This window comes from Myxocyprinus asiaticus, chromosome 45 (assembly GCF_019703515.2).
Source record: "Myxocyprinus asiaticus isolate MX2 ecotype Aquarium Trade chromosome 45, UBuf_Myxa_2, whole genome shotgun sequence".
NCBI lineage: Eukaryota > Metazoa > Chordata > Actinopteri > Cypriniformes > Catostomidae > Myxocyprinus > Myxocyprinus asiaticus.
This window is the reverse complement of record NC_059388.1, coordinates 29,503,813-29,523,013: the sequence shown is the minus strand read 5'-3', so window position 1 is coordinate 29,523,013 and position 19,201 is coordinate 29,503,813. Positions and strand designations below refer to the sequence as shown.

Here is a 19,201-nt window from a genome sequence, read left to right as displayed (position 1 = left end):
ACCATGATGATCCTCAAACCTTTTGGGAGAATGTTCTGTGGACTGATGAGTCGAAAGTGGAACCATTTGGAAGACAGGGGTCCTGTTACATCTGGCACAAATCAAACACAGAATTCCACAAAAAAGAACATCATACCTACGGTCAAGCATGGTGGTGGTAGAGTGATGGTGTGGGGATGCTTTGCTGCTTCAGGGCCAGTGTGAAAACATGAATCCTGCTCTCTACCAGAAAATCCTAAAGGAGAATGTCATCACTCCGTGAGCTGAAGCTCAAGCGCAACTGGATTATTCAGCAAGACAATGATCCAAAGCATAGGAGTAAGTCCACCTCTGAATGGCCCAAAAGAAGCAAAATTAAAGTTTTGGAGTGGCCTAGTCGAAGTCCTGACTTGAACCCGGTTGAGATGCTGTGGCAGGACCTTAAATGGGCAGTTCATGCTCGAAAACCTAAAGCAGTTCTGCAAAGATCAGTGGGCCACAATTCCACCACAGCGTTGTGAAAGACTGATCTCCAGTTATCGGAAGCGTTTGGTTGCTGTTGTTGATGCTAAAGGTGGCAGGTGGAATTTTGTGTTTACTCAGGTTGCCTTTGTTTTATATTATATCTCATTTGAAGATATAAAACAATTTAGTATGAAAAATACACAAAATAGAAGAAATAAGGAAAATACTTTTTCACATCACTATAAATGTTGACATTTTTGCAAAATTATATTATGGAGATACATTAAATGTATCTACTGCATGGCGCTAAGAGCGAGTTAAATTATCTCCCAAATTATCTTATTTTGTGGTGCTTCTTCGACACTTTCGACTCAAGTGTTGACTCATGTGATCTTCAGGACCTGTACCCAGGTCCTTTGCATCGCAAGTGCATTGCTCTAACAGTTGAGCATCTGCGCAATTTAATCACACACAAACAAGCTTGTAAATGTAGTTGGTTATGTAATGCAATCGTTAAAACGGATCACCTTACAAGTCATGCACTATAATGTTAAATTCACCTGGAAACTGCCGCAATACGTACAACAAGCCACGTAAAAATCATTTTGCTAAAATGTAGGTATGTATAATAATGTGTTTCTTTGAGACCAGTTTGGGCTTTTCTGTCCTTTTTGGAGAGCAGTTTTGACATTCAGCAAAATATCTCCTTTTGCATCGTTCAGATTTGAAAAAACAATAGGGTGAGTAAATGATGATAACATTTTCATTTTTGGGTGAACTATCCCTTTATGTCAAATCAAAGCCGACAGGAAAGAAGAATAAACGCTACAGACCACACAAACTCTAATGACGCTGCCATGTTTCTGGTCACATTCGCAACAGCATACACTTTCAGTGAATTTTCCATATCTGCTGTTCACTTCAAACACAGACAGATGAAGAGCACAAGGTGGCGGAACAAACAGCGCAGGCTACATCACCCGCTAGAAAGAGCATTAATGAGGTTTTTAATGGTCTCGCGTGGCCCCGCCCCACGCAGTGCCGCTGCTGACTTAATCACTCAGTTGCAGTTATGCAAATGACACAACTTGAAGGCAAACATGAGCATATGATAACAGAATGACATTGGGATAGAAAAATGAAAGAGTAGCACAGAGCAAAACTAATATTAAATGAATCAGCTGCACATGTTGTAGGGCAGCATTGCTGCACAGTGTCGGCCAATTATGATGAAATATGACTGCTCCTACATGTGCTTAATTCTGATTTTCTGGCCTCAGAGTTTGATGTATATGTAATGATGTTAGGGGTCACTGAGGGGTGTCAATCAGGATGAAAGCTGGGCAACTTGGCAGTGAAATGGCAAACACATAAAAAAACTAGATTGTGTGAGTGAACACAGTAATCTGTGATTGTTACAAGCACAAGAATATATTGACAAAGATAAATGCTCCCCGTCTAACATGAAGACCAACAGCTTGAAATAGTGATATTAGCCCATACAATAGCCCATGGCATTGCACACTTTCATTATTTATTATTCATTTAAAAACATTAATGTTTATGGATCGATTAGTTCATATACATTCAGATATAGTTATACAGTATATTTAAAAAAAATAATAAGGGAAACCAGGGTTAGTTGTCAAAAGGATTATACGTCAATAACAATAAGGCTTTGAGTTTAACGTTCAATCACACAAATGCTTGTTTTCTCTAGCAGTGCTAGTTTCAAACACCTAGTTCAAAACTATCCAAAATCCTCCAAACTAAAATTCCAGTATCATATTTTTTTATTTTTTTTTATTTTATTTTTTTATTTTTTTTTTACTATAGCTGTTGGGTAAACAAAAACACAATAAAACCACACTGGGATGATAATGAAGGTTTCATAAGTGTCAGGTTGGGGCAGATTGTCTTTATTTATTTTAGAGCAAACAAGTCATCACGTGATTTATTTACACTGATGAGCCAAAACATTATGACCACCTGCCTAATATGTTGTTGGTCCTCCGTGTGCCACCAAAACAGTGCCGACCCGCTAAGGCATGGACTTTACAAGACCCCTGAAGGTGTCCTGTGGTATCTGACACCAAGACATGAGCAACAGATCTGTAGTTATGTAAGTTGCCAGCTGGAGCCACCGTGGATCAGACTTGTTGGACCAGCACATCCCACAGACGCTCAATTGGTTTGAGATCTGGGAAATTTGGAGGCCAGGGCCTTGAACTCCTCATCATGTTCCTCAAACCGTTCCCAAACAATGTGTGCAGTGTGACAGGGTTCATTATCCTGCTGAAAGAGGACACTGCCATCAGGGAATACCATTGACATGAAGGGGTGTACCTGATCTGCAACGATGTTTAGGTAGGTGGCATGTGTCAAATTGACATCCACATGAATGGCCGGACCTAGGGTTTCCCAACAGAACATTGCCCAGAGCATCACACTCCCTCCACCAGCTTGTCGTCTTCCCACAGTGCATCCTAGTGCCATTACTTCCCCAGGTAAATGGTGAGCAGGTGACCTTCTTCCACTGCTCCAAGGTCCAGTTCCAATGTCTATTGTAGGTGCTTTTTTGGTGGACAGGTGTCACCGTGGGCACTCTGCCCCGTCCGCGGCTACACAGCCCCATACACAGCAGGGTGTGATGCACTGTATGTTGTGACACATTCCTCCCGTAACCATCATTACATTTTCTGTGACTTGTGTCTCAGTAGACCTTCTGTCGGTTCAGACCAGACGGGATAGCCTTCGTTGAAAACAAAAGAGGGCCTAAAATGGAACCCTGTGGGACCTCATAAGTAATGGGTGCTAGCAATGAGGAATGATTAATAATATTAACAGAAAAAATCCTCTCCTTGATATAAGAGGCAAACCCCTTAAGGACACCCTTAACCTCACGCCACAGTGCTAACCACTGAGCCACCATGCCGCCCCACTTATTAACCTTATCAGTGTAAATTGACAATAGACCATGACATTCTTTTAAAGTGCCTAGAGTGTGAGGTGGGCAAGAAGGTCTCCAGTTCGAGTCTCAGCTCACCCAGGGGCTTTCTGTGTGGAGTTTGCATGTTCTCCCCGTATTCGTGTGGGCTTCCTCCAGGGGCCCCATTCACTTCCATTGTAAGTGCCTTACTGTAACCGCTATTTATTATTATTTTTTAACCCTTTACGCTCTGAAGGTGTTTTTAAAGATTTCCTGTTTCAATGGCATACCCAAAATTAAAGGCTTATAACTCAGCAAAAACCAAGGAGGGTCAAGTGATTTGTATAATTGTAAAGAAAATGTATCAAATATTAATGATATAGATTACGATACTGTGATGAGGAGGAGGGCATGGCCGGGCTGTGAGGATGCACGCCCAGCACTAAATTGTCCTAATCAGCCGGGAGGGGGATAAAGACAAACCGGAGGCACCAGTTGGAAAGAGTGACAGACACGTGCGGCCGCTCTGTGTGTGTCTGTGTGTTTATGTTTGTTTAAGTTGATTTATGTCATTAAAGTTATGTTGACGGTTCTGCCGGTTCCCGCCTCTTCCTTGCCTATCTTTTGAACCCTGTTACAACTTGCGTCGCCAGCTCGTCTTAATTCCCCTCCCCGCTGATTATGACAATTCAGCGCCGAGCCTGCATCCTCACGGCCCAGCCATGCCCTCCTCCTCGTCACAGATACATTCTGAGACTCTCAGCATAAGAAACTGCTGAAAAATCACACACAAAATAAATTGAGCCAAAAATGTACTTTTTTCCTTATTTTTCTTATTTGACATGATACATCTCTGGTTGTAAATAAAGTGGCTCCAAGAAACTGCTTTTGTTATGTTCCCAATCATGTCAACAGTAACTGAGAATTTTTTTGTGTGATACGACAAAGCAATCAAAAGTTATAGCATTGCAAATATAATTTATCATAGTGTCCAAAAATGTCTGCAAGTGTCCAAAAGCCTCTCCAAACAAATAAAACATAATAATTGTGCATATGAACTAATTACACATGCAAACACAACAATGACTAAAGGTTTGCATAACATGCAGACATGATTTTAGTAATGAGATTTCACAGAATGAGTTTCATTCTGTGCCATTTGAGTCATCATTGAGTCTGTGTAATGTACTTGGCGCCATCTCCTGGTGGCCATACAGTATGTAACATTGTGCTTTGTGTGGATTATCTAATGATCTATGCATTCAATTACATTGTGTATGGGCTTGTTTGAAAGATAATCACCTTCTCTAAGTAATGGTATGTGATATTTTATGTTTTGTTTATTTTCTGGGAAGTTATAAGCAAAACTGTGGCATATACTGTAAGCAACACCTATATAATTATCAAAGACATATACTTAGCTATTACTCGCTATATTTTTGTCTGTGAGTAAAACAAATAGGCTGGTTGTATTCTACTCTTTAAGAGTTTTCCAATGACATATGACACATGGCTATTTGATCAGTTTGATGTTTTTACTCAATAATACTGTATGTTCAGCGCAAATGTATTTTTATAAATTATCAAAATGGAACACTTCTGATTTGTCTACATATTTCAAAGCACTTGTTCAGTTTTGGTTATAATTCCTACATGTATTGGAAAGTAGAGCTTTCAAACGATACACATTTTGTGTTGGTAAAGAATGTAGTTATTAATATTTTGACAATTTTTTTTTTCTCACGGGCCCGACGGGCCCAACCAAGCTTAAAGGGTTAAATAAATGAGTTATGAGTCAAAACTATTCTTCGTGATTATCAACATTTTGCCACAAAGTCTGTCGATTGAGCTTAACTTGTATTGAACCTGGAACATTCCTTTAATGAAAGTTATTATAAAGTTTCAAGGTTTGACTGAAGATCCAGCCACTTACCATTGAAGTTAACAGTCCTGATGTATCCCAGCAGCTCTTTACCATTGATGCTGCTCATACGGGCGCAGAGGCCAGGGTAGCCGAAGCAGTAGTCTCTGTGCATGCGGTGCAGCGCATGTGCCATCGCATATACTGCATCCATCACAAACTGCACCTTTCCTTCCTGCTCAAAACTGGAGTCTCGACCCACCTTCTCCAGCCCTGTGCAAACACACACAAACACACATTTTAAAACACAGCACACTGCATACTTGCATATGTATTCTCATAGGGTGTGTACAGATTCAGAATGGAATACAGTAGCTTACTACTTACTGAACACTGTGCAATATATACTGTATAATGCATACAATTTTATTTAAATTGCATGTGAAATATAAAATGGTATAGAATAGAATAAGTGTAGTATAATAGTATGCTTTGGTCATATGATAGCTGGGCAAAAGGCAACTAATTTGGAGACTCCTCTCTTGCAAATGAGAAGAAAACAAATGCAGTAATTCCCTTCTTAATAGATTGCTATTTAATGTTTCTCAAATATACTCACTCATTAGTGTATTTAGCGAATCAAATCATCGAGGATGTGACTGTGCTGACCATCTGATGCACAAATTTTGCCGTTAAAGGCAACAGCAAAAATATGTTTTTTTTCAAAATAAATATTTCCGTCCATATCTCTCCCAAGAGCGCAAAAGTAATATCATGAATGCCGTTTGGAACAAATATTCTAGGTGTTGTTTTGGCAAATTGAATTTGGCTTGGGCGTCAAAGATTATTTCTTTCATAATCAGCATGGCACTTTTCAAGTTTTGTTTTTTAAGACCAGCAAGAGAAGTATTGAATGCTTCTGGCAAGATCTTTTTATCGCACAGTTTTTGACATAATAAAAGATCAATAAAAATGCATGCCCAGGCAAGGTGAATTAGAAAGACCTCGAGTGCTCCACAGCTTCTGCTGTCAGTGAGGAATTACTAGGCCTCTGTGAATGATATTCAGTTCACTTTTATAGCGGTTTCAGAGCAATGGGAAAATTATGCATTTGGTTCTACAAAAAGGAACACACCCAAAATATCCTGTATGATAAATATGACATAGAGAACAACAGGCCAAAAAAAACACAGCTTCCAGTGTCAAAACAAGGTGGACATCAACTTTATTTGAGGTTACATCGTCACAAATGACAGACCATCCAAAATCGAATTCCATAGTTTACCATGCTCACAGCATTCTGCGCAGTACTGTACACTGCCTAATATTTTTTTAAATATAGTATGTGAAACAATACACACTATGCAATGATTAATGTTTCAAATAGTAGTATGCTACAGAGATGTGCTGTTACTTTTTGACACGATCAGATGTACGATTTTCAACTAGCAGACGAAAAAAACAGGTGGAAAAAATCCAAAAGACACACTGAAAGAGGAACTTGAACCATAAAAAGACCAGAACATCATAGAGACAGTCTTGGGCTCTTTTGATTTGGGGCCAGTAAGCAACCACCTAGAAACCACCAAAAACACTGAGGCAACTGCATAGCAACACCCTGGCTATGCTTTTCAGAAAATATAAATGGGTGTTTCTTCAACTTCCGGTGATTTTATGTCCCAGGGGTTGATGAGTCACATTAAAACTGAATTGGACACTTTTTTATCATTTATTTTTGGTACTTTTAAAAGGCCTTTCATGTACATATTTTAGTATTTTAGCCTTGCTCTTGTCTCAGACCCAGATTTTCAATATTAAACTGTAAAAATAAATTATAATTTTTTTACAAATAATTTATTGCATGTTTAAAACTATGATCATCTAAACAGAGTGAAATATTTGTGTGAAAATGATTTGTCCATTTAAAAAAAAAATAAATAAATTACAACTGTCCCACAGTTGTGTCATTTCCATCACACCAAACAATTTAGCCCCAGATAAAGTTTTTCAAAAGTTAGTGTACTTGTTAACCAAGTCAACAAAAGTGTCACTGAAGGGCATGCTTGAGATTAAATATGAGACAAATGATGTTTGAAGAAAACATTGAAAAAGCAAGGTAAACATCACTTGTGAGCAACATATTTTAATTGGGCATCATTTCCAATCAAGATTTAAGTGTGAAAATATCATTTAATTGTATTTAGGATACATAAAATGTTAGTTATGCAAATAGCCTTAGCAAAAAAGGAATCAAACATGTTATTTTTATCAGTGACATTTCAACCACAAAATTCTATTAAACACAATACAGAATTTGAGATGTGCTGGAAAGGACACTATGTAGGGAATTTTCATGACTTTCAGGAAAAATGACACAAATCTCCTGTGATGCATGTACATACACTGCTGGACATTGCTAACAGACAAATTAAATAAAGTGCAGGACTTTAAACGTATGCAATTCCCTTTCCCTCAAAGGCAAATCTCAAGAATGGCCTGTGACGAGGGGCTATTTGCACATGAAATTATGCATCTTTCAGGTCGATCAACACAAACCAGTCCAGAGGATGGACATGAGATGAAATTGGTCTCTGGGTAACCAACTTAAATGGAGACTTAGCGGGTGTCTCAAGTCTAGAATGGGCCACAGCCAACCATCCTTTCTGGTGACCAGAAAATAACGGCTGTAGAAGTACTAGTAAAAATTAAATTGTAGAGCTCTCTTATTAGAATTCTTACTAGTAAAAATTCAATTACAGAGCTCTCTTAGAATTCTTATTAGTAAAAATGCAACTGTAGAGCTCTCAAACTGAAATTCTTACAAGTAAAATGTAATTGTAGAGCTCTGTTATTAAAAATGAATGAGAGTCAATGGAAACGTATAACAAGTAAATGTTAAATTGTAGAGCTCTGTAACTGAAATTTTTACTAGTAAAAATTAAATTTTAGAGCTCTCTAATTGAAATTCTTACTAGTAAAACTTCAATTATAGAGCTCTGTAATTGGAATTCTTACTAGTAAAAATGCAATTATGACGAGTAACGCTGGAAACTTTAAAAGATAATTTGGCCCTCCATATTTGCCTGCAATAATGCATGCATCAGGGGTGAAGCTTCAAGAGTCATCTGCCCAATAGTCTGGTGTGATTCTGAAGGGCTTCAGAGATCGTCACTCCTGGGATGAGCTTCCCATAGCGTCAGCTGCTGACGCAGTGTAGAAATGATCGACTTGAAAGGGACCTAACGGCAGCGGGGCTTATAACATAGGGTCAGTTTCACAGCATGGAGAATGCAGCATTTTATTAACAAGCTCTTTATAATTTTCTCTTGGAATGTAAATTGATTAGAACCTGAGGTTGTCTCTGTCTCTCTTTGTATCCCCATATGTCTAGTCTAAATACTACTGTATGGCACCCTTTTAATGCAAAAATATATTCCTCCTGCTTTTGACTTGATTCGGAGTTGTCCCACATTCTGTGTGTTCATCTTTCTACATGTTTGTTCATCTCTCTCAATCTTAGTCCTGCAGGCAGCTACTTATAGAAAAATCTACCGGTTGACACTTTATACCGTTGTGATGAGGAGGAGTGCGTGGCCGGGCCGTAATGATGGATACCCAGCACTGAATCAGCCCAATCAGCCGGGAGAGGGATAAAGAGGAGCTGGGGATGCCAGTTCGACAGATGTGTCTTATGTTATGTGTTTTATGTTATGTTCTTGTTCTTTTATGTCATTAACATTATGTTGACTGTTCTGCCGGTTCCCGCCTCCTCTATGCCCATCCTTACCCATTACACTGGTGCCGAAAACCCGGGAAGGAGGAGGGATGCGCTGTCGTGGAGTACTCGCCACTGGAGTCCACCGGGAAGTGGAGGAGCCATTACCATCTGCCGGGGTCGGAGGACTCGCTGCTGTCTGCCAGGGGAGGAGTGGCTGAGGACCAGGCAACGGCATGTCCGGGGACCGGCGAGCAAGTTTTTCTCTATTTTTTCATCTCTCCAAGGGCTCCAGAGAGGTGGAGAAGACCTGCTGGCAGCAGGACGGCCGGAAGGGCAACACCTCCCCTCTAGGAAGGGAGGGGAGTATGTCATGCCAGAGGTTTCCCCAGTCTGAATCAGGCGATGGAGGAGTGTGACAAGAAGGAGGGCGTGGGCGGGCCGTAACGATGGACGCCTGGCACTGAATCAGCTCAATCAGCCGGGAGAGGGATAAAGAGGAGCCAGGGATGCCAGTTTGAGAGAGAGAGAGAGAGATACGCATCTTTGTGTTTTATGTTATGTTCTAGTTCTACTGAACATAAGTTCAGTAGAACTTATGTTCCTCCTTGCCCATCCTTACCATTACAACTGTCGTCATAATATATATCGCCATACTGCCCAGCCCATGTATATACAGTAGTATTCCAAAGATGAATATCTGAACTGCTCCATAAAGTCCATCTCAATGGCTGTGATGTATAAGAGTGATTCATTAGTGTGTAACCCGCAGACCATGACAGTGTTTGGCTTTTGTTTGTTTCACATTCACATTAATTCCTTTAAAAGATGCCTTCATCCACAGCAACTAACAAAAAAGGAAAAATACAACCTCAAGCCATTAACCATAAAGAGACTCTTTGTCAATAGTACAAAGCAAGAGCAGAGGTTTTTGAATGATAATAGAATAATAATAGAACAATACTGTGTGTTTATTTGTGTCTGAGAATTGCGTTTTTGTTCAGCAGGCACAATGCACTTCTTTGACAAACTGACACTTATTAAGTGATTGATGACAACACATATGACGGAAAACTTAATGAGACGAACAACCGTCTCAATTAAATGCCAATTAGAGGCACAAATTAAATTCCCTCCCTTTAATCGAAGACCTGCTCACATTTGGAGTGGACGAGAGCTACTCTGATAAAAAGATGGAAATTAGAAAAATTACAGAGTGATGAGTAAAGGATAGAAATTTGTAATTAATACAAAATTAGAAACAGAACAAAATGAGAAAGTGTACATACTGTATGTTTCCAAGGGAACTGAAATCATTAGCATAAATTACAGTCCATTATAACATACAAACTCATTATGGAGTTTGAGAACACAGCGCCTGTTGACTAAAACAAGATATCTTGCTTCAAACTTTTTCATTTTTCTTTTGATTGCAATTTGTTTGGGGGGGTGGGGCGGGGGAATGTGCTTAAAGAGGTATGAAAATATAAAATAAAATATATTTATTTATTTGGATTCTGACCTGGGTACATTCTTGACAGGTTTCATGTAATTCACACTACTATCCTCAATTTTAGTTTTGTAAAAGAAAAAAAAATATCATATAAAAAGCAACAGATCTGTCCAAAATTCAAAACAGATCCTGCACATTTTATGTGAAGAGCTCATGAATATGTACAAATTGTCTGGCTTCCAACTTTTCTTTTTCCCACTTTGAATTATGCGTCTGTCTGCCAACGCTGAAACAATAATCACTATTCCATATATGCTGATTAGAATACTTTGGTTGTACATCAATACCTGTCTGTATCAACACTAACACTTGCGCTGAAGCTTTCAGAGTTGGTTATAGTCCTCCGTTTAAAGCTAAAAAAAAACAAGATATTGCTGCTTGTGCAACCAAATTAATTATAACCCTGTTATCTACAAACTGCTCTCAGAGAATCACATTCTTATACCTACATATATTTTTGCGAAATAATCTTATACGTTCGTTGTACATATTGAAGCAGTTTCCTGGTGAAATAAACACTAGAGGCGCTACAATAACGACTTGTATTCCTTTTCACACAAATCGCGAGTAAAATGACAGATCATCAATTTAGAAACACTTGATTCTACTTGATACTATCATGTGACACCTAAACAATTTTACTATCGAGCATGACTCATGAGGCATTTATAAGCTTGTTCAAGTGTGATCAAATTACTCGTAACTGACGGGATACGAGTCCTAAAGAGCACGCGAGTTGACACATGAGCTGAAAGTGTCATAGAAGCACCACAAAACGATGTGGTTGCTTCAGCATTTGTGTTTTTCATCTCACATTTGCTTTTGTGAAACTACTGGTTAGGTTTAGGTTTAAGGTTAAGGGTAGGGAGGTCAGTTTTGTTGATCTAAAACTCAATAGAGTGTTAACCTTAAAAACCTCATCTGTTTGGGAAAACATTTAACTTGCTTTTAGCAACACACAGTGGACATTTCACCTCAGAACTTCTGTGATACGTGTAATGAACCATGTAATAGAATTTGCAAAAACATCACAATGGTCATTTTCATGAGATCAGGCTCGTTATCTGGGTCTGAGTTAATATAGAATTGTTCTAAATAGACCAACAAAAATCCAATAACTTTATTTTATTTGTATATATTAGACTTATTAGGCATGTGCTACCACTTCCAACTTCTCCTTGTTATATTAGTGAATATGCACATTTTATAAAATATGAAGATAAAAGCTATACTTTTGTCTTTATTCTCCTCCATGTATATATATATATATATATATATATATATATATATATATATATATATATATATATATATATATATATATATTCATATTCAGATTTTAGTAGACATAATGAATTATTAAAAAAACTCTGCAAGAAGGTAATGTGTCGACACTGTTACTATGATTCTAATAAATGAAAAGGTGATAATTGAAATATTAATATTCTTTAAAATATCATTACATTTTCTTTTTAGTAAGCACCTTGCAGTTTCACATCCTGCCAAAACTGTCAACCCTGTAACCTTTCTGAAGTCAAAATCCCAACATATATTAAAAAGTTCAATCAGGTTCAATACACGTTAAGATCAATCGACAGCATTTGTTGCATAATGTTACCATACAATTACAACCAAAATCATTTCAAATCATCCCTAATTTATATATATATATATATATATATATATATATATATATATATATATATATGTATGTATATAGTACTGTGTAAAATCTTAGGCACATAAGATGTTTCACAAAAGCATTTGTCTTAAGATGTTTATTTATATCTGCTACTAGTGTGTCAATAGGAAATATACATTTTATACTCCCAAACATTACTTTTGCAATTAGAATAGAAGAACAGGGAGCCCTGCAACAGATGGCATGGCCCCCACAATGCCCCCCACTGATCATCGTGTCAGTGTGAGATTACATAAAGAGACAGAAGCAATTGAGACAGCCTAAATAGATAGAAGAACTGTGGTGAATTCTCCAAGAAGCTTGGTACATCCTATCTGCCAACAACCAAGAAAAACTGTGTCCAGGTGTAAGAAGGAGAATTGGTGCTGTTTTGAAGGCAAAAGTGTTCACGCCAAATATCGATTTAGCTCTTTTCTGTTTATTGGAATTTACTGTTTACTGTATAACGTTAATTGATTAATGAAAACTATTTATGTCATTTTTGTCATTTTAAGTGCCTAAAACTTTTGCACAGCACTGTATATACTGTATGTGTATAAGCAAAAATCGTGGTTACAATGAGGCACTTACAATGGAAATGAATAGGGCCAGTCCATAAGCATTCAAATACACACTGTTTCAAAAGTATAGCCACAAGACGTAAACATTCTACGCGTTAACATGATTTTAGTGTGATAAAATCAAGGATTTTCTGGCATTACAGCATTTACCAGATTACTGGCATTGTGTTGACATGACAACACAGTTGAAACATTGCACAGTACAGTATATAAGGAAACTTTACACAGAAAAGGCTAGTAAGTGATTTTATCACACTATAATCATGTTAACATACAGTATATAATGTTTACGTCTTGTGGCTGTACTTTTGAAACAACATATATTTTAGCGTTTATGGTCTGGCCCCATTCACTTCCATTGCAAGTCCTTTACTGCACCTGCATTTTTTTTAAATAATGAGGGGTGAGTCGAAATTATTTTTGAGGCAATATGCCACAAATGTTGTTGATTAAGCTTAACTTGTATTGAACAAGGGACATTCCTTATCAACTAGAATAAAATAATGTTTTAAATTTTACAGAATTTATGAAACTGAAAAAGACACCCATTTCATAGAATAACCCGTCTACATGTAGCCACTGCAAAACAACCAAAAAGTGAATGTATCAATAGGATTGCATTGGGTGTTTGACCATGTTCCAGGCGACCAATCCTGTTTGCTATTGGGTAGCACATTTCTTACCCTATCACTGCAATTTCTCCAAGCTGAAGGGATTTGTGCACTTAAAAATGAGACTGACATTCATGTTGTCTGAGACCCAATGCCCTCTTTCCCCGAGCCATTACAGATTTCAGAGTGGCCCTGTTTGGTGTAGCCGATTCAATACACACTTTAAAATAGATTTGATTTATTTGAGAAAAGTCTAAACACAGCACTGTATTGTAATTCCTCAAAACATTCTGGTTAGGGTTTGTTTTACACTGTTAAATCTCAGCCGGAACCACTTAATGTACAGGCAGCATACAAACTTTGTTTTGAAAATATTTTTTTGGTTTTTGCACACTTTTTTTATTTTTGATTGAAGTTTGAAAATCTCCCTTTGACGTACATTGATGGAATAGTCAGCTTAAAATTCAAATTCAAATTATAACCAGCACCAATGATTTCAGCATAGTATTTGCATACTGAATTGTGATTGGTTATCGTTCTTACATCTGTTTGCATACAATATTTAATTTTAATTTAATATTTTATATATCTATGTAAAAAGCACCACTGTGACACAGTGGTGCTTTTTAAAACATTTCTCTGTTTGAGCATCTCAACCAGCCTGACATATTAACATTGGCTAAAACCAATGGCATGAGTTTGGGGCGGGACAATTTGTTTGTCTGACCAATGTCAGATAAGGAAGGGTTTGAAAACAAACCAATTCCGTCTGGTGACGCTATGGTGAAGCAGTAATTACACACTTCAGCTTTAACACTATTGTTTTGCTGCCTTGCAAGCACTGGTATTTTCTTCAGGAAAAGCAAATCTGGTGCTATTTTTAACCACTCCTCCCCGCAATACTTTTTAGCAGGTTACTCATTTGATCACACATTAAGATTTGCAGCTGAGGTTTCACAGACTGTGTTCTCTCAAGGTTTTGCGGGGAAACACAGTCAGGGTCAGGCCAGGGCGGTGAGACCACCTGAGCTCCTGACACCAATCTAATAGAAGCTGGATCCATCTCGACAGCAGGAGCAGCCAGGTGTGTCATCTCTCTCTCCCAAGAAGATGCAGAGGAAGTCAGGATCGTGCACTCATTTAGACTCCCCGTCCCACCAGAGCTACAGCAATGTGCGAGTCCCAACAGAAGACTGTGAGGTTTTAATTACAGCACACTCAGGGTAAAAAATTACACACCGCAACGGAAGCCACTCACCTAGAGTGAGCGGTGTCCATTGACAGAGTAAAGGAAGAAATAGTATAATAGTATATTTATATATTATTCTGCATTTTTTTAAGGGGACAGTATAGAGTGCCTGTAGCCCTTCTTTGAAAGAATAGAGTGAATCTGGTGAATAAATGTCCGGGACATATTTTACCCCAGAATCAAAAGCAAAAAACAAGAAATTAATAGGCAGTATTTTGCTTAAAGCAAGTGAAGCATATTTTAGGGCCATTACGATTTTTTTCCCCCATTACTTTCATGATAATTAAGACCCCATAGCCTATTATACAGTATACTACAACTTTAATACTAGTGCACTATGTGCTACAACTACAATACTAGCCTATTATACAGTGTAATACAACTTTAATACTAGTGCACTATGTGCTACAACTACAACACTAGCCTATTATACAGTGTACTACAACTTTAACACTTGTGCACTATGTGCTACAACTACAACACTAGCCTATTATACAGTGTACTACAACTTTAGCACTAGTGCACTATGTGCTACAACTACAACACTAGCCTATTATACAGTGTACTACAACTTTAACACTAGTGCACTATGTGCTACAACTACAACACTAGCCTATTATACAGTGTACTACAACTTTAACACTTGTGCACTATGTGCTACAACTACAACACTAGCCTATTATACAGTGTACTACAACTTTAGCACTAGTGCACTATGTGCTACAACTACAACACTAGCCTATTATACAGTGTACTACAACTTTAGCACTAGTGCACTATGTGCTACAACTACAATACTAGCCTATTATACAGTGTAATACAACTTTAATACTAGTGCACTATGTGCTACAACTACAACACTAGCCTATTATACAGTGTACTACAACTTTAACACTAGTGCACTATGTGCTACAACTACAACACTAGCCTATTATACAGTGTACTACAACTTTAACACTTGTGCACTATGTGCTACAACTACAACACTAGCCTATTATACAGTGTACTACAACTTTAGCACTAGTGCACTATGTGCTACAACTACAACACTAGCCTATTATACAGTGTACTACAACTTTAGCACTAGTGCACTATGTGCTACAACTACAACACTAGCCTATTATACAGTGTACTACAACTTTAGCACTAGTGCACTATGTACTACAACTACAACACTAGCCTATTATACAGTGTACTACAACTTTAGCACTAGTGCACTTTGTACTACAACTACAACACTAGCCTATTATACAGTGTACTACAACTTTAGCACTAGTGCACTATGTACTACAACTACAACACTAGCCTATTATACAGTGTACTACAACTTTAGCACTAGTGCACTATGTACTACAACTACAACACTAGCCTATTATACAGTGTACTACAACTTTAGCACTAGTGCACTATGTACTACAACTACAACACTAGCCTATTATACAGTGTACTACAACTTTAACACTAGTGCACTATGTACTACAACTACAACACTAGCCTATTATACAGTGTACTACAACTTTAACACTAGTGCACTATGTACTACAACTACAACACTAGCCTATTATACAGTGTACTACAACTTTAACACTAGTGCACTATGTACTACAACTACAACACTAGCCTATTATACAGTGTACTACAACTTTAACACTAGTGCACTATGTACTACAACTACAACACTAGCCTATTATACAGTATACTACAATTTTAATACAAGTGCACTATGTACTACAACTATAATACTAGCCTATTATATTGTTACGTCCCTGGACGTATTTAAGTGTATTTTTATTTGTGATCATTTGTTTGTATCTTTTCGTTGGGGAGGTGTTACATCGTAAGACGTCTTCAGTATGGTGTAATATTGTATCTGTTTTGGGTGTGTATTTTGGGGTGGGAATGTTTAGGTTTGCATGTCTGTTTTTTCCCTGGCTTTTCTCCTCTCTCTCGTTCTCCCTCTCACTCTAATCACTACCAGGGGAGAGCACTACTGAGGAATTCCCCTGATTGGTCTGGCTGCGAGCTGATGGAGGATAAAAGCTGCTGAAAATTTTAATTCCCCGTCTCCCCTCACCTGGCTCAGATGTATTGTTATACTCTTTTGTGAAATTGTTGAATATTGCTTGAGATTGCATTCATGATATTGAGTGAATTGTTGTTAAAAGGTGTTAAAAGGTATTGTCCTAAGTCAAGTGTGCCTTTGACTGATTACATTGGGAGCATTTGTAGAGGGGTGGGTGCCATTTTGTTTCAATATCTGTTTTCTCTTGTTTTGGGGTAGAAAGGGAGTTAGAGTGTGTTTATGTGGTTTATTTCAATTTTATTTCCTAGGAAAGTTAGTTGACTCTCCCCTTTAGGAATTTGTTAACGTTTGCTTGTTATTTTGTCCTTTGCCCCCTCCTGAAGCCTTTTTGCCTACTTTCTCATATAATATGAAATAAATGCTTTATTTTGCTTTCCAAAAACTTGACTATTTTTGAGTGCTGGGATGGAAGAGGGGAACCAAAACCTTCTTGTTACGGTTTCCCTTACCTAGACTGGGACTAATCATAACAATATGCTACAACTTTAATACTAGTGTACTATGTACTACAACTACAATACTAGCCTATTATATACCACAACTATAATACTAGTGTAGTATTATGTAATGTGTACTAAAAATACAATACTAGCCTATAATATACTACAACTATAATACTAGTGTTCTATGTACTACAACTACAATACTAGCCTATAATATACTACAAATGTAATACTAGTGTAATATGTACTACAACTACAATACTAGCCTATTATATACTACAACTATAATACTAGTGTTCTGTGTACTACAACTACAATACTAGTGTTATGTGTACTACAACTACAATACTAGCCAATAACATACTCCAAATTTAATACTAGTGCGATATGTACTACAACTACAATACTACCCTATTATACAGTATACTACAACTTTAATACTAGTGTTATATGTTCTACAACTACAATACTAGCCTATTATATACTACAAATATAATACTAGTGTAGTATGTACTATAAATATAAATACTAGCATAATATATATACTACAACATTAATATTAGTGCACTATGTACTACAACTACAATACTAGCCTATTATATACTACAACTATAATACTAGTGTAGTATGTACTATAAATATAAATACTAGCATAATATATATGAAAATTTTAATACTAGTGTACTATGTACTACAACTACAATACTAGCCTATTATATACTACAACTATATTACTAGTGTAGTATGTACTATAACTATAAATACTAGCATAATATATACGAAAATTTTAATACTAGTGTACTATGTACAACAACTACAATACTAGCCTATTATATACTACAACTATAATGCTAGTGTTCTATGTACTACAACTACAGTACTAGCCTATAATATACTACAACTTTAATACTAGTGTAACAGGTACTACAACTACAATACTAGCCAATAATATACTACAACTTTAATACTAGTGTGATATGTACAACAACTACAACACTAGCCTATAATATACTACAGCTTCAATACTAGTGTTCTACATACAACAACTACAGTACCTATAATATAGTACAATTTTAATACTAATGTTCTGTGTACTACAACTACAATACTAGCCTATTATACAGTATACTACAACTTTAAAACTAGTGTTATATGTACTAAAACTACAATACTAGCCTATTATATACTACAACAATAATACTAGTGTAGTATGTACTATAACTATAAATACTAGCATAATATATATGAAAACTTTAATACTAGTGTACTGTGTACTACAACTACAATACTAGCCTATTATATACTACAATTTTAATACTAGTGTAGTATGTACTATAACTATAAATACTAGTATAATATATACAAAAACTTTAATACTAGTGTTCTATGTACTACAACTACAATACTAGCCAATAATATACTACAACTTCAATACTAGTGTTCTACATACTACAACTACAGTACCTATAATATACTACAACTTCAATACTAGTGTTCTACATACTACAACTACAGTACCTATAATATACTAAAATTTTAATACTAATGTTCTATGTACTACAACTACAATACTAGACTATTATACAGTATACTACAACTTTAATACTAGTGTTATATGTACTAAAACTACAATACTAGCCTATAATATACTACAACTTCAATACTAGTGTTCTACATACTACAACTACAGTACCTATAATATACTAAAATTGTAATACTAATGTTCTATGTACTACAACTACAATACTAGACTATTATACAGTATACTACAACTTTAATACTAGTGTTATATGTACTAAAACTACAATACTAGCCTATAATATACTACAAATATAATACTAGTGTTCTATGTACTACAACTACAATACTCACCTATTATACAGTATACTACAACTTTAAAACTAGTGTTATATGTACTAAAACTACAATACTAGCCTATTATATACTACAACTATAATACTAGTGTAGTATGTACTATAACTATAAATACTAGCATAATATATACAAAACCTTTAATACTAGTGTACTATATACTACAACTACAATACTACCTATTATATACTACAATTTTAATACTAGTGTAGTATGTAC

At 36.6% G+C, this 19,201-nt stretch overlaps 1 protein-coding gene across 4 annotated transcripts in view; it reads right to left on the bottom strand.

The window, feature by feature from the left end:
- The window catches only part of LOC127435277 (metabotropic glutamate receptor 8-like), a 268,255-nt gene that overhangs the window by 56,940 nt on the left and 192,114 nt on the right, over positions 1-19,201 (bottom strand). For all 4 annotated transcript variants that reach the window (XR_007896164.1, XM_051688613.1, XM_051688614.1 and 1 more), the window contains exon 7: positions 5,307-5,507. Coding sequence is in view for 3 of the 4 variants with exons in the window: in XM_051688613.1 (XP_051544573.1) it covers positions 5,307-5,507 (201 nt within the window). In the remaining variant the exon portion in view is untranslated. The remainder of the gene's footprint in view (positions 1-5,306; positions 5,508-19,201) is intronic.